Source organism: Glandiceps talaboti, chromosome 3 (genome assembly GCF_964340395.1).
Source record: "Glandiceps talaboti chromosome 3, keGlaTala1.1, whole genome shotgun sequence".
NCBI classification, from domain to species: Eukaryota; Metazoa; Hemichordata; class Enteropneusta; family Spengelidae; genus Glandiceps; species Glandiceps talaboti.
In genome coordinates this window covers 966,317-983,048 of record NC_135551.1, presented here as the reverse complement: position 1 = coordinate 983,048, position 16,732 = coordinate 966,317, and the positions used below count along the sequence as shown (strand labels likewise).

The 16,732-nt window shown below is 38.8% G+C and overlaps 1 protein-coding gene across 3 annotated transcripts in view; it reads right to left on the bottom strand.

The window, feature by feature from the left end:
• The window catches only part of LOC144454039 (epithelial cell-transforming sequence 2 oncogene-like), a 144,066-nt gene that overhangs the window by 75,568 nt on the left and 51,766 nt on the right, over window positions 1-16,732 (bottom strand). For all 3 annotated transcript variants that reach the window (XR_013482473.1, XM_078145451.1, XM_078145452.1), the window contains exons 8-10: window positions 14,210-14,354; window positions 9,702-9,817; window positions 8,084-8,265 (exon numbers count right to left, since the gene is read on the bottom strand). Coding sequence is in view for 2 of the 3 variants with exons in the window: in XM_078145451.1 (XP_078001577.1) it covers window positions 8,084-8,265; window positions 9,702-9,817; window positions 14,210-14,354 (443 nt within the window). In the remaining variant the exon portion in view is untranslated. The remainder of the gene's footprint in view (window positions 1-8,083; window positions 8,266-9,701; window positions 9,818-14,209; window positions 14,355-16,732) is intronic.

The following is a 16,732-nucleotide window of genomic DNA, read 5'->3' as shown; positions in this document are numbered from 1 at the left end:
GCAGTATCATAATGCAGTATCAGACATAGTTCACTCTTGTCACCACCAAAATCAACATTGCGGAACAAAACAACAGGAAACACACACACACACACACACACAGAGTTGAGCAATCTTGGTTGACTTCTTGAATCTTGGGCATCATTGAACAATAAAGCCAAGATTTTGGATATTTAATTTTCTTGTGAGTGACTCCTTTTATTTTATTTCTCAGTATACATTGTACATTTATCTATAATGAATGTTTTTTGTTTGTTTTTTCTTTAAATAAATTTTTGTGCTGGGAATTGCTCCCAGTGATTTTTTGTTATGCAGACAAATATACACAAACAAACAAACACAAATGCTACAGAGATCCATTCGGGTTTGGGACTACGTGACAGGGCTATGTTGCACGCTCTATATCATGTTGCTGTGGAACTGTCAAGGCCTTCCAAGTCAGTCCACAGGCTATCCCAGAGTCACCCAGGCCCTGCAAACATAGCACCTGCGGGCTCCGTGTGAGTAATCATCTCCGACTTTACGAGTCATTACTCCAGGAGTCCCCCCAAATTCACACTCGTCTTGTGAGTGAGACATGGCTGAGTGATACAGCCTACCCATCGAGTCTGTAGAACACTCACCTGGGTTGGGGTCGGTCACAGAAAAACCAGTGATCTCCTGGCTGTTAATCCTGTGCGCTAATCACTACGCTACAGGAAGCCGGTTATCTTTTATGAATGTTTGTTGTGAACTTCTGAGACAGTGACAGCTGTCTATAGAAAATAGAATGTTGATTCATGACCTAGTTGGGAAACTAAAGTTTTCAACTATAGAGACATGGCAATGTAAATTGACAGAGCTGTGGCATATTGTATAATTATATAGATCACATTTGTGGTGTTAGTCTACATTTCTGTATTGTAAATAAACATTAAGTAGTATTTTGTTTTGTTTCACAGTCAAATAAACTTGTGGTCCTGAGGAAGGTCCACCTCCTCAACTTGAAGTGTCATCTTCTGGCCATGGTTCAAAGGAATGTTTAATTCATCACGCAGGTACTGGTACCAGCACAGCATATCTGAGTAGCAAGTCTAGTGTAGAGAATGTGTTGGCTGGAGCATGCTCTCAACTGCCAGAAAGCTAAGCATACTATATCCCATTCAGGACATAGCCAACAACCATGGCCACTAAGGACATAGCCAACAACCATGGCCACTAAGGACATAGCCAACAACCATGGCCACTAAGGACATAGCCAACAACCATGGCCACTAAGGACATAGCCAACAACCATGGCCACTCAGGACATAGCCAACAACCATGGCCACTAAGGACATAGCCAACAACCATGGCCACTAAGGACATAGCCAACAACCATGGCCACTAAGGACATAGCCAACAACCACGGCCACTCAGGACATAGCCAACAACCACGGCCACTCAGGACATAGCCAACAACCATGGCCACTAAGGACATAGCCAACAACCATGGCCACTCAGGACATAGCCAACAACCATGGCCACTAAGGACATAGCCAACAACCATGGCCACTAAGGACATAGCCAACAACCATGGCCACTAAGGACATAGCCAACAACCATGGCCACTAAGGACATAGCCAACAACCATGGCCACTAAGGACATAGCCAACAACCATGGCCACTAAGGACATAGCCAACAACCATGGCCACTCAGGACATAGCCAACAACCATGGCCACTAAGGACATAGCCAACAACCATGGCCACTAAGGACATAGCCAACAACCATGGCCACTAAGGACATAGCCAACAACCATGGCCACTCAGGGCATAGCCAACAACCATGGCCACTCAGGACATAGCCAACAGCCATGGCCACTCAGGGCATAGCCAACAACCATGGCCACTCAGGACATAGCCAACAACCATGGCCACTCAGGGCATAGCCAACAACCATGGCCACTCAGGACATAGCCAACAACCATGGCCACTCAGGACATAGCCAACAACCATGGCCACTCAGGACATAGCCAACAACAATTCATCAGCCCCAGGAGAGATAACAGACTCCTTGCTACTATTGAGCTTTGTAGAAGGATGGACCGAATGAAGGTTAACAGTCTGCTGATTCGGTCCTTGGTTGGGCAAACAACTCCCAATTCCGTCAGCAATCTCATTCCCACAAAGGTCATGTCCTGGGGAGTCAAACATGATTTTGCTCGACTGAGAATAAATCCTAGTCTTTGGAGAAGATCTATCGTCACGGCCACCTGAGTGGCTAGTACGACCTGTTCCTTCCCCCTCAGTAACCAGTCGTCTAAATAGGGGTGTAACAGAATTGACTGTTACTGTAACCACGCCAATGGCACTGCTGCTACCTGTGTAAACACTCATGGTGCTGTTGCCAGACTGAAGGGGAGAACCGTGTATTCGTATACCTGTCTGTCGATTGCAAAACAGAGGTACTTGTAGCAGGCAGGGTGAATAGGTATATGGAAATAAGCATCCTTTAAGTCTATGGATGCCATCCAATCGGCAGCCAACACCGCTCTGGGTGTTTCCATTTGAAACTTGGGGACTACAAGATACCGTTTGAGAACGGAGAGGTTGAGAATTGGTCTCCAGCCTCCCAACTTTTTGGGGACCTGAAACAGGTAGTTGAAAAACCCTGGTCCCTTGTTCTCTAGGTTGACTGTACAAATAGCAGCCTTTTCTAACAGACCTTGAATGGCCTCTCTTAAGGCAAGAACCCGATCTGGTTGCCTTGGTAATGGGGTAACTATGACCTGCGTTGACAGTGGAGGCTGTGATTCAAAGTCTAGGATGTATCAATCTCTTACTGTATTTAGCACCAAACTGTCAGATGATATAATTGCAGGCCAGTTTTGTGCATAGAAACAGAGTCGTCCCCCCCACTGGACTTTGCTGTGCTGGTGGGGGGACAGTGAGAGTGGTTATTGGGTCAGGAGTGCTGGGCACTCCGTTGTCAGTCTTAGGCTTAGACACATTACCTCGCCCGACCCCTATTAAAAGTCTTGGACTTGTAAGGAGCACTGGGTTGCTTGCCTCGTCCAACGGGTGCTGGTCGATTGCCAGCTTGTTTTGCCCTAGGCTGTTGTACACAGGGTGTAGAAGGTTTATCCCATAATAGGTGTTCTCACTGTTTAGCCTCACTGGCACGTGCTGCTAGCGCAGTGAGACGACCATCAAACAGACTGGTTGTGGCAATAGGAGCTAAACGAACTTCCTGTTTCAACTCGGAAGACAATGAAACAGATTTGCGTTTCAAAAAGGCGTCCCTCTCCATTAATTGAAGAGTTGTATACTCTCTGCAAGCAGACTCTGCTATATGAGACAAGCCCTTATCCACAATCTCAATAATTCGAGATACTTTACAGCCTGAAGTTCTTTGAACAGAACACCTAGGAACCAGTTCAGTGTTGACGTTACACAAAGCTGTTGAGGTGCAGAATCACCCAACCTTTGTAATATGAGCTTTGTCTATATAGTCAACTCTGAACGATGATGGATCCTGATCTACTGCGTCCACATCACCATCCAGTGGGGGGTGTGAACATGCTGGTTGTGATGAATTAGTGCAGTATGCCTTACCCCCATAACGAAACCATGGATAGGCCCCAGCTCGTAAGGCTGTATGGTCCTTTCCACTGCCGACCACTTCCTGGTAGATCTTATCATGAAGAGGCTGAACCAGGGATGAATAAGGCAATGACAAGGGGGTTGACTGGTCTTTGGGATTGCTAGCCCATAAGGCAGCACCAGTTTGAGACAAAGGAGGAAGAACCAAATTAGGAGGGGTGCACTCAGCTGGGAAGTGTGAGTAGACCAATTGAATTGAATACAATCCTTGTATGCAAACACTGGTTCTTCTTCCCTACATGGGGAAGAGGCTCGAGAGATTGTTGGACTGTGACCTCTTGACCTCTCTTCCTCCCCTGACGATTCCTCAAACTCTTTGCTATGAGATGTTGCAACTGAAATAGTATCAGGATCAGTCATCCTCTCTGTGTGAGAACCACGTTGAGAACTTAAAGGAGTGGCACCCCCTGTGCTCGGATAAGATGTGGGTGCCCCAGCACGTGATAACTCTGGGTGGAGAGCCGTTACAGTCTCTAAAACTGCCTGTCTAATGACTTTTGTATCAATACTATAGAAGCAGGCTGATGATAAGCTGAACGACTTGTCGGTTCTGGCCGTTGGTGGCGCTCTACCCCCATGCTGGCTCTTGTCATAGTAAGCATGTCAACGGTCCAAATCTATGCATCGTTCATGGTCATAGTGACGTCAGGAACACCTTCTGTCACCCGACAGTGATGTCGATGATGAATGTCGACGTTGATGCCGTTTTGAACGTCTATAATAAGACGAGGTGACTTGGAACTGGAAGAACGATAATGCTTCCATTTGTGTGACCTCTGACCTCGACATGATTGCTTATGTCGAGAGAGAGATCTACCTCGCCTGCTTTTATAGCGACAAGGACTGCAGTCCAATTGAGAAGAGGACGAGACTGTATTATCATGACTCTCATGTCTTTTCCGCCTAATCGGGGACGAAGAACGTGAACGTAAAACTGAATGATGCTACGGTGAAAGACGTACAGACACTTGTTCATCGTCAGGCATTGAAGGTAATATGGCATTATTGTTAGTATTACTAGGCGTATTACCTAAAAATGGCTCTCGAAAAGTCTCCGTTCTCATGACATTTGAGCCACTACTTAGACTGGTAGACAAACAGGGGGCTGGTTCAATACCATTACCCTGACTACCAACACAGGCAGATCGCGTTGGACCAGTGTCAAACTTGTGATTGCCTAACGGAGAGTTGTTACGATCAGTCTGGTTGTGAAGGTGCTGAGTTAACAAACCGCCATTCACCCCAGTTGACGTAGAGGTACTAGTTTCGCCCTGAAAAGGACGGTTTTGCCCAGTCGGTGCAGTAGTACCTGTTGTTGAATCTGAAAGGGAAGACATAGCATGGCCTGCACCCGCTGGCAAAGTACTAGACAAAATGGACCTACTTTGCGACGTGTCTCCTTACCTGTCCTTGGCCGTGATTAACGCTCGAACCGAGCTCAGCCCACAATAGCGGATCCCACAACATGCACACAGTACACGGAGCATCGCAAGAACACTGCCAACAATTCCGGCCGACAGAATGGTCATCACGATTTGCCATAGAATGACCACAATCCCCTTTTTTCTTACCCTTTAATAGGCATGATGATAGGCAGAAATAAACAAGCGACCTATCGGTCAGAATAGCTCCGCTGTTTTTTTTTTATTTTATTTTTTATTTTGGTGACATGTAGAAGTGGTTCAGTTCTTCAGCTCTTCACTATGCAGTTTTGTTTTAGCGATGCAATAAAGTGGTTGGTGGTTCATATGATGTCTCACTATAAAACACATTTTACACAGAAGTTGGTAATGTATTGTACTTTTATACCATAGTCACCATTTTTATAACAAAAATCTACTGTTATGAAAAATTGCACAAAATCTCAGAAAAAAAATGACTGGGAAATGCACACAAGAAAAAGAAAAATAAGAGGAATTTGAGGTTGGCTATAAATAATTCCAGTGTCTTACAGCTTTAACCCTGGAAAATTTTAATGATGAATGAAATAAACTAGGGATCTAAAATAATTCTGAGGCAATTTGAATTTCAATTTTCTAACAAATTTACCAAGTCAACAACATTCAATTTGTACAAGTTGTAGTAGATATATATAGGGAAGAAATGTATTAATCGCCATCTTAGTTTCCGGACGGCGCGCCGGCGACAATCCCCGCCAAGTACCCGAAAGAGAGTCATTCTCAGCCATACGTTACAGTGGTGGTAACACTCGTTCATGTTCTATTACCTTTCATAAAGAAAACACAACGAAATGGTTGAAGTGATCTTTTTTTAATTTCTTTTCATCACAACAACAAAATCTGCGTGATCAAAAGTGTTGTAAACTAAACCAGAAAGAATTATCGGACTGGCTAAACTTCCCGATGAACTGGAGTAAGGTCCAAGTCCAAGTCCAAGTAAGCCTCGGTAGTACTATAGTACGTGAGAAAATCGTCTCAAACTAGCGATACAACTTTCAAAATATAACTTGACATGTCTTCATTTGTTAGAGTTATACAATTCAAGACGCATTTTCACTCGAAAACAACAATTCTGTGAATAATGACACTCTGAACACAGCGATTTCTCGGACGATGTTACCACTGTAACGTATGGCTGACAACGACTTGCTTCCGGGTTAGTCCCTCGTGCATCCGGGTACCTGGGATTGTCGCCGTACGGAAACTAAGAAAGATGGCGATTAATACATACATCGTCTGATATTTTAATTTACAGTGTTTCTTGTGACCGGCGCCTGTCAGCAGACTCGGCCATTTTTTTAATCATTCCATTGTATTTAAACCTTGTACTTGACATTTCGCAATATTCATAATTCTCAACAAAATACCTCAACATGCCTCACTTCGCTCGTACTCAAAGCAGCGGTATGATCACTGATGACATGACGAGAGAGAACCTTTTCGGATTTACATGTAAAACGGGGAAAGATACGCAAAACGTAATGCAAAGTCTGAAGCCAAATTAAAGTTGTAATTATTTTAATTATTTTTACTTGCCAAATATTTGCATTTTGGAAATGGCAAGACACGTTCATGTCGTTTAACTTTACATGTGACTGTCGGCCAATAAACAAAGTTTGGTTGATTCACAGTCCACAGTTCGACTGCTCTTGCATAACTTCAACCGCATGCCTAGGCATGCCTTCCTTACGCAAGTTGTCTTAATTCTGGTTCACTGTCACTCCAAATTGCACGACAATATAGAATTAATCACAAGTTACATGTTATCTGAAAACATCACATTTTTATAGTGGGTCTGAAGTGTGATTTTAGTGAGTACCAAGAACGTCCTGTGTTACTTGCTGTGGAAAATCACCCGGTCAAATGAGGTCAGCTTCAGCTTCTGGTCGAATCAGGATAGAGTATGCAAATAAGGATGTTGCGGACTGGCTGATTATGTAGAAGGGGTGCAGAATTTGGATTTGAAGTTTACAACCCTGTTTTGAATAAACGCTTGTCACTTCATGCATTTGGGCGCCCAATGCGTAGAATTATGACTATAGCACATATTACATTGCTTGTTTGACGTCAATAGTGTCTTTTGAAAAGTGGCAGTTTACTTAAAGTCTCGTCGACTGATTTCCAATATGGCATCGGTCATAATACTCATTAACATATTCATTTTTTTTTCAAATTACAAAAAAAAAATCATAAAAAATAAAAATGAAGATGTGCTGACTTGAAATTAACAAACCTGAGTAAGCTACCCCCTGCGCATCAACACACCAGATATCAAAGCAATCTAACAAGAAGTTTCCACGGAGATGATGAAAATGACATTTTATGAAAAAAAATCATAAAAAATTGAAAATGGCACAGATCAACTTGGCATGAACAAAGCTGAATAGCCTCCCCCCAGGGAACATGCACACCAAATATCTAAGAATTCTGACTGTCACTTTCAGAGAAAATAATGAAAATATGAAAGTTTGACGGACACCTATGATTCACTCTACTCTCTATACTCTATACAACCTATACCTAAAGCTACGCTTTCAGCTTTCGCTGACAGCGGAGCTAAAAAACAATGTATCAATAAACGGTATATAAGCAAGGCGGGTAATAAAACCGCCAACACTACCACGATCTAGAAAGTCACAGAGAAAGTGAAGAAAAATCAGCAAAAAGATTTACAAAACGGTTGCTAGACAATATATTGTGAACAAAACCGTAAACCACAAGAATTCACTGATCAGCAGGGGAAAAACACTGGGTTTCTGGTACACTAGATAACACTACGTGTTTCACACTGTGTTCAAAAAAAAAAAACTGGTCTTCCAACGTTGCGGGCAGTAATTGTAGGAGGAGGAGGTGGGTTAATAAAGTTTTATTGGAAAAGCATCGGGAATTGCAAGCAAATCCTATTGTAAGAATATTTAGGTGAGTATTTTTCCGGAAACAGAACAATGTTATTTACCACCAAATACTTTGACAGGATGATATGTTGGAGAAGTTACTTACCACTTGCTGCTAGAGGGAGGAAAATATCTACATGTCCACCAGAACCAGCAGGTAAAATGTTGCTGCACAGTGTCTCCCAAAATTTGCGAATTTCATCATTTTCAATGGTTTTCAGAGTAGTTGTGTAATACTGCACTAACTTAATTTCCACTGGTGACCCATCCATAAATACACCAATACTCCTAATGAAGCAATAAGTAAATAAATAGATAGATAAACAAATAATCAATAAAAACATGAAGTAAACGACTCAGTAATTTGGTTCCTTGTTCAAGTAAATTGAAACCTATCACCATACTATACTTTCAAACAGAGAAACATAGATGAAAAGGTAGCACAGCTGTAAGGTTTGCAATGATTTTTCAAACAAATGTTTATTCACATGCCAATCCATCAACATTATTTTTGCCATATACATCACCATTTCAATGTTGTTTTAGGTGTGGTCTTGTTGCTAGGCATATGTGCATTTACTTTTTGGATGTTTATCCACTTGCATAACCATCGCTATCATCATCATCATCATCATCATCATCATCATCATCATCATCATCATCATCATCATCATCTTAAGTTTGCAATATACATGTACAATGTCATTTGGCATGGTCTTCTTGCTAGGTATATACACTTTGTATATCCAATTTTGGAATGTCTATACACTTGTATATTAATCTCTGTTGTTATCCTTGCAATACAACATCATTTGGTTGTTACTATGGGTATGGTCTTAAGATCTTGTTGCTAGGCATATTTGCATACACTTTTTGAATGTTTATCCACTTACCTATTAATCCCTGTTATCTTTGTAATATCATTGACTGTTACTGAGGGTGTGGTCATAGTTGCTAGGGTCAGTTGTATCAAAATATTTTGAACAGTATAATTATGCAGAATAACACCCCCAGAAACATCCGCACCAAATCATATTGAGACTACACCTTCATCTACTACACATCCCCATTATACTTCAGCCCAATCTGCTCTGCAGGTTCGGAATTACACTTTTTTGACCAAAGACACATTTTTAGACCTAATTTGCATATCACTGATGTCATGAATAATTCTTAATGTACACATCCCTAAGAAATTTGACACCAAATTTCAGAACAATCTGCCCTGTAGCTTAGTTTGAGTTTGGTTTTTTTCACAAAAATCATTGTTTTTTTTACCCAAAATGTTCATCTCTGATGCGATCATTTCGATTTCAACAATTTTCCATCTGTATACCCTAGGTAATATTTCAACCAAATACCAAGCCAATCGGTTGGCAGTTTTTGACTTTAAGTTGTTCACACTCACAAACACACAGACACACACTTCACCATGCCTATAGCACTATTGAACATCACTTTAGTTGTGCTAAAATGATCTCAATATATATTTCAAATTTTCTGCAAAATACTGTGGTAACTCTTTGGGAAATTAACTGATTTCCATGAAAGTATAAAGGGTGGTGAGGGATCAGATTTAGTGATGATTTCAAAAATAACTGGGGAACAAACTGTCATATGGCAAAGTATTGGCTGATTGAAGCTACTTTGATTTTCAAATATATTGGTCTCTAAGATGCATTCTTCCTTTTATACCCATCATGTTATGTCAGTATTTGACTTACTTGGCTTGTCTACCAGCCAGGATCTCTTCAAGTTGTTGAAGTAATGATTCCAGTGTTGTGCCTTCATATTCATACACTATTGGAATAACTCCAAATAATACTGCATCCAATACCAGCTAATAAAGGTCAAAATGTGAGAGTTTACTTTGCATGCAATATTATAATACAACAATACTCACTTGATTCAACCAGTGGATGGTGTGACAACTGTAAAAATTGGTCTTGTATCTCTTAGATAACAAGCCTTCATTGAAGACAGACCCCCCCCCCATGTAGTTTACTTGTGTGTGACTAAAAGATCACCATTAAGTGCATGCGATATGTAAAATGACCCTAAAGGTCAAGGTTAAGGTCAAAAGTCAATGTCTTAATCAAAAACTCACATCTAATTATGTAAGGGTAGTCATTTGATAGAAGTCTATGTAACATAGCTTTGAGTAATACAATAAATATTGATTTATGGCTACCATACATTGAAAATAATGCCAATGGCATTGCAGCACAACTGTTTTCGACATATTTGCATACATTTGTGGAATCTTTATTAACTTGCCTGCCCTTCCCACTTTCCATCTTTACAATATAAACCATCATTTAGCTGTTGATATGGGTGGGCACGGCCCTGTTGCTAGGCATGTTTGCATACATTTTTTCATCTGTATTCACTTACTTACCCATCCCTGTTTTTATCTTTGTAATATGCAGAGTCATAGCACTGTTGCTAAGGGCGTGGTCATGGTTGCTAGGGCCACTTATATCAAAATGTTTTCAGCTATAACTGCAGCATAACATGTCCAGAAACATCCCCACCAAGTTTCAACCCATTCACCATGCAGTTTCAAGATATAAGTTTTGGACCAAAACTGACATTTTTAGACCTAATTTGCATATCGCTGATGGGATCATCACATTTTGAATACAGCTTCATCTCCACATCCCTAAATACATCCTCATTAAATTTCAGTCCAATCTGCTGGGTAGTTTTGGAATTATAGATTTTTCACCCACAAGAAACATTTTAGACCTAATTTCCATATCACTGATGGTCATCATGTTATGAACAATTTTTCATCAAAACACCACTAAGAACGTTCCAACCAAATTTCTGCCCAATCTGCTAAATAGTTTTTGAATTATAAGTTTTTGACCAAACAGACACATTTTTACCCCTAATTTACATATCACTGATGGGATCATCATGTCATGAACAATTCTTAATCTACACACCCACCCCTAAGAACATTCGCACCAAATTTCACACAATTGTTTAGTTTAAGATTTTTGACCAAGAATCACATTTTTTTAAAACCCAAATCACACACTGGTGGTAAGATCATTTTGATTTGAACAATTTCCCAATTAGGTACCCAAGTTAATTATCAAATATCATGACAAATGGTTTTTTTAGCACAACTGAACTGATATGGTTCAGTAGTGCTATAGGCATCGCTAAGTGTCTGTCTGTCTGTGTGTGTGTGTTTGTGTGTGTGTGTGTGTGTGTGTGTGCGTGTGTGTGGATGTGTGTGTGTGTGTGTGTGTGTGTGTGTGTGTGTGTGTGTGTGTGTGAAAAACTTAAAGTCAAAAACTGCCAGAATGATTACCATGATATTTGATGGGTATATTACCTTGGGTATCTAGTTGGGAAATTGTTCAAATCAAAATGATCTTACCACCGGTGTGTGATTTAGGTCAAAAAATGTGATTTTTGATCAAAAAACTTAAACTCAAAAACTACAGGGCAAATCGGTGTCAAATTTGGTGTTTTGATTTAGAATTGTTCACAACATGATGATCCCATCAGCTATATGCAAATTAGGGCTATAAATGTATCTTTTTGGTCAAAAGTCTTTAACTCCAAAACTACAGGGCAGATTGGACTAAAATTTAATAGGGATGCATCTTGGGGTGTATAGATGAAATAAAATATTAAGCACATAATGATCTCATCAGTGATATGGAATTTAGGTGTAAAGATGTGGATTTTGGTCAAAAACTTATATCTCAAAAAGTACTTGGTGAAAGAGTCTGAAACTTGGTGAGATGTTTGTTATTCTATATCATTGCTTTTCTACAAAAATCTTCAACTTTGAAATTACCCAGTAGATTGAGCTTAACTTTGTTGAGAATGTGTAGATTTGTCCTCGTTAGCTGAGACAGTGAGAACAGTACATTTTTAATTAGCTATAACGATTACTTTTACTATCTCCTCTGGTGGTAAAGTGTGTAGCATGCCAGCTTGGTTTATGACTTGATTATGTAATATGTTGTAAGACCAGAGAGTGATATAAACTTCCAGGCACCTATGACCCCTTATTAGGCTCACATGACCGCAGAGGTCACGTGTACTGAATAGCGGGTGAATCTGTTGACAAAGACTGAAGTGTGCAGTCAAAAATTTCAGGTAAATTTTCAAAGTTGTGTTTGGAACAAAAGTTCAAATAGAATACTATGGTTTACCAACACAAATGAATTTCCATTTGATGTTGTAAGACAGCTGTCTCATCACCTATAAATTGAATGTAGCTGGCATTTAATTACAATAACGAATAACCAAGAAAGTTAAACCTGTTGCATTGGTATGACTTGGTTCCAAATTGATTTTAAAAATCAAAGAAGTACAAAACCTTGTAGACACATCCCTTTAAAGTTTGATTAGGATGTTGCTATACTTGTCTTGTACACTTCCAACATAGGATGGCTGGATTATTATGATGGAAATTAAGTATGAACATTTTGTTTTGGTTACAACTTTAAATCTTCAAAAATACCGCCAATGGTGTTGTACCACAACTGTACATTTTTAAAAAATATTTATCCATATGCTAGTCCATGCTAACAATTGGTGTTCATTTGCTGAATGACTTTCCAGATGCCTATCCAACCATGTTGCTATCTTTGTGATATATGCGATCAGTTGGCTGTTGCTATGGATGTGATCATGTTGTTAAATATATTTGCATACATTTTTGAATGTTTTTGTTCATTGTGTATTATCTTTGCAATATACGTGATCATTTGGCTGTTGCTATGGGCGTGGTCTTGTTGCTAGGCATATTTACAGACATTTTTGAAAATTTATTAATTTGTCTATTAATCCTCGTTATCTTCACAATATATGTGATCATTTGACTGTTGCTATGGGCACGGTCTTGTTGCTAGGCACATTTGAATACATTTTTTTAATGTTTAGTCATTTGCCTTTCAATTCTTGCTACTTTTTGCAGTATACATGATTATTTGGCTGTTGCTAAGGACGTGGTCTTGTTGCTAGGCAAATCTACATACATTTTTTAATGTTTATTCAATTGTCTATCAATCCCCGTTATCTTTGCAATATATGTGATCATTTGGCTGTTGCTATGGGCGTGGTCTTGTTGCTAGGCACATTTGCATACATTTTTTGAATGTTTATTCATTTGTCTTCCGATTCCTGTTATCTTTGCAATATACATGATTATTTGGCTGTTGCTATGGGCGTGGTCTTGTTGCTAGGCATATATCCATACATTTTTTTAATGTTTATTCATATGTCTATTTTTCTATTCATGTTGTTATTTTTGCAATATGATTATTTGGCTGTTATCAAAACGTTTTCGAGAAAATCTGCAGAATAACACATCCAGAAACATCTCACCAAGTTTCAGACTCATTGACCAAGTGCTTTTTGAGATATAAGTTTTTGACCAAAAATGAACATTTTTACACCTAATTTGCATATCACTTATGGAATCATTGTATGCTTAATATTTCTTCATCCATACATCCCTAGATACATTCCCATTACATTTCAGCCCAATCTGCTCATTGGTTTTGGAATTATAGATTTTTTACCAAAAAGACACACTTTTAGCCCTAATTTGCATATCACTCATGGGACCATCGTATCATGAACAATTCTTACTAAAACCACCCTGAAGAATGTTTCACCCAAATTTCAGCCCAATCTACCCAGTAGTTTTTTGACCAAAAAATCACATTTTTTGACCCAAATCACATACCGGTGGTAAGATCCTTTTTATTTGAACAATTTCCTAACTAAACACCCAAGATAATGAACCCACCAAATATCATGGCAATCGGTTCAGCATTTTTTGACTTTAAGTTGTTTACACACACACACACACACACATACACACACACACACGCACACAGACAGACAGACAGACAGACAGACAGACAGACAGACGCCGGGCGATCCCTATAGCACTACAGTACTGAACCTAAGTTCATAGTGAGTTCATATAGATATTACTGATTTAGAAATCCAAATATAGCTGCCATTTGGTAAAATTTGCATATTTCGCAAAACAAAGTGACATGCATATGTTCCACACGATATGTCACCTATGTGCATGATATAAATGAAACGGCATACTACATGTCTGAGAAAATCAATTGCCACTGTAACATGAAAACATTGACAACCTCAGTTGTAAGATACATGGACATATTATATACTCAACCATTGCCTAAATACCTGTATTCAAACCTGACCGGCCAGTACTAACCTCTGCTGCAGGTATTCTTGATGAAATAAAAATAATCCTTGGATTAGCATGACTTGGATAATTCCCACTAAGTTGGCTTATATCGGCCTCAGATCTGCATTTGTAATTACCAGGATAATCACCATGACCACCAGACAAATCTTTCCTATAGACCAATCAAATCACAATGCATATCAAATATGTCAGTCTTGTAAACCAATCAAAACAATGCATATCAAAATCTTTCCTGTAGACCAATCAAATCACTATGCATCTCAAATACACCTTGTAAACCAATCAAATCAAATCACATCCCATCACATCCCATCACATCACATCGCATCACATCATAACACATATCCATCACTTGTTTCTTATAAACCAATTACATTATAATGTAGCTGCTTATCAAATTTGCATGATAAACCAATCACATTATGGTGCATTTCACCAATTTTAACTATAAACCAATCACATTATGGTGCATTTCACCAATTTTAACTATAAACCAATCACATTATGGTGCATTTCATCAATTTTAACTATAAACCAATCACATTATGGTGCATTTCACCAATTTTAACTATAAAACAATCATATTATGGTGCATTTCACCAATTTTAACTATAAACCAATCACATTATGGTGCATTTCACCAATTTTAACTATAAACCAATCACATTATGGTGCATTTCACCAATTTTAACTATAAAACAATCATATTATGGTGCATTTCACCAATTTTAACTATAAAACAATCATATTATGGTGCATTTCACCAATTTTAACTATAAAACAATCACATTATGGTGCATTTCACCAATTTTAACTATAAACCAATCACATTATGGTGCATTTCACCAATTTTAACTATAAACCAATCAAATTATGGTGCATTTCACCAATGGTGTTGTAGCACAACTGTACAGTGTTTAAAAATGTTTATCCATATGGTAGTCCATGCTAACAATAAGTGAATGCTGAATGACTATCCAGTTGCCTATCCAACCATGTTGCTATCTTTATATGCTATCATTTGGCTGTTGCTATGGGCGTGGTCTTGTTGCTAGTTTCCGACACCTAATTTGCATATCAGTCATGGAATCATGGTATGCTTAAAGTGGCCATATGGATGAGAATTTGGTATTTATTTTGGATTTTTGTTTGATAAAACAGCTTCACTATGTTTTTCTACTTGAAAAAATAATGCGAAATAACATATACCAAGTCTATGTTCACATCTCAATAAACGGCAAAACATTAAACAATGTGTGAAATGTTTGTTATTGTACGTACAATAACAAACTTTTTACGCTTTTTGCATCATTTTGCAATGCATTAAGTTATGAACATGGACTTTGTATATGTTCTTTCGCATTATTTTTTCAAGTAGAAAAACATAGTGAAGCTGTTTTATCAAATAAAAATCCAAAATAAATACCAAATTCTCATCCATATGGCCACTTTAATATTTCTTCGTCCATACATCCCTAGATGCATTCCATTAAATTTCAGCCCAATTTGCTCAGTAGTTTTGGAATTATAGATTTTTAACCAAAAAGATACATTTTAGCCCTAATTTGCATATCAGTGATGGAATCATCATGTCATGAACAAATCTTACTTTACACCCCCTTAAGAATGTTCCCACCTAATTTCACACCAATCTGCCCAGTAGTTTCTGAGTTTAAGGTTTTTGACCAAAAATCACATTTTTTGACTCAAATCACACACCTGTGATGCGATCATTTTGATTTGAACAATTTCCCAACTAGACACCCAAGGTAATGGCCCCATCAAATATCATGGCAATCGGTTCAGCGGTTTTTGACTATAAGTTGTTTACACACACACACACACACACACACACACACACACACACACAGACAGACAGACAGACAGATGCCGGGCGATCCCTATAGCACTACTGAACAAGTTCAGTTGTGCTAACAAGCATCTTTTCAAATACATCGCGATATTAAAATCGTGATATTACGTGACGATTCCTAGCACACAATTTGAATTGATGGTTCACTAAAGTCAAAAGGTGACTGTACTTACACTGACTCCTCACTAATATGTCTCTATTGTGCGCTGGCTTAACTTTAAAAAACCTTTGTGCAGGAAAGTGCAAAAGAAGTGTGCACAATGCACTATGCATTTTCCACGAGTAACATTAGTCTTGAAAGTCTAAGACAGCAAGTCGGAATAATGTCAGAGAGTGAAACTCCAAAAAAAAACGATGTCGTGTCCATTGTGTTCGACGTTGTCATTTGTTGAAATGTTGTTTGATATAATTATCATATTGCGCTGACACTAGCAATTCATTTTGAAGCAACAATTTGCTATGGAAAGAATGGCCATGAATTTGTAAATAGAACTGTACCTTCGACATCAAAATACAAACTTCAATGTTCATTATAATGATAATGACAAGGAGAATCCACTGAGTTCACCTTGGTTCCGACATAAATTAAAGTTTTGGGAATGGCAGAAAAAAAAATCTGTTCAAAATGTTAGTTCTACATGTACTTCCCGTTGTAC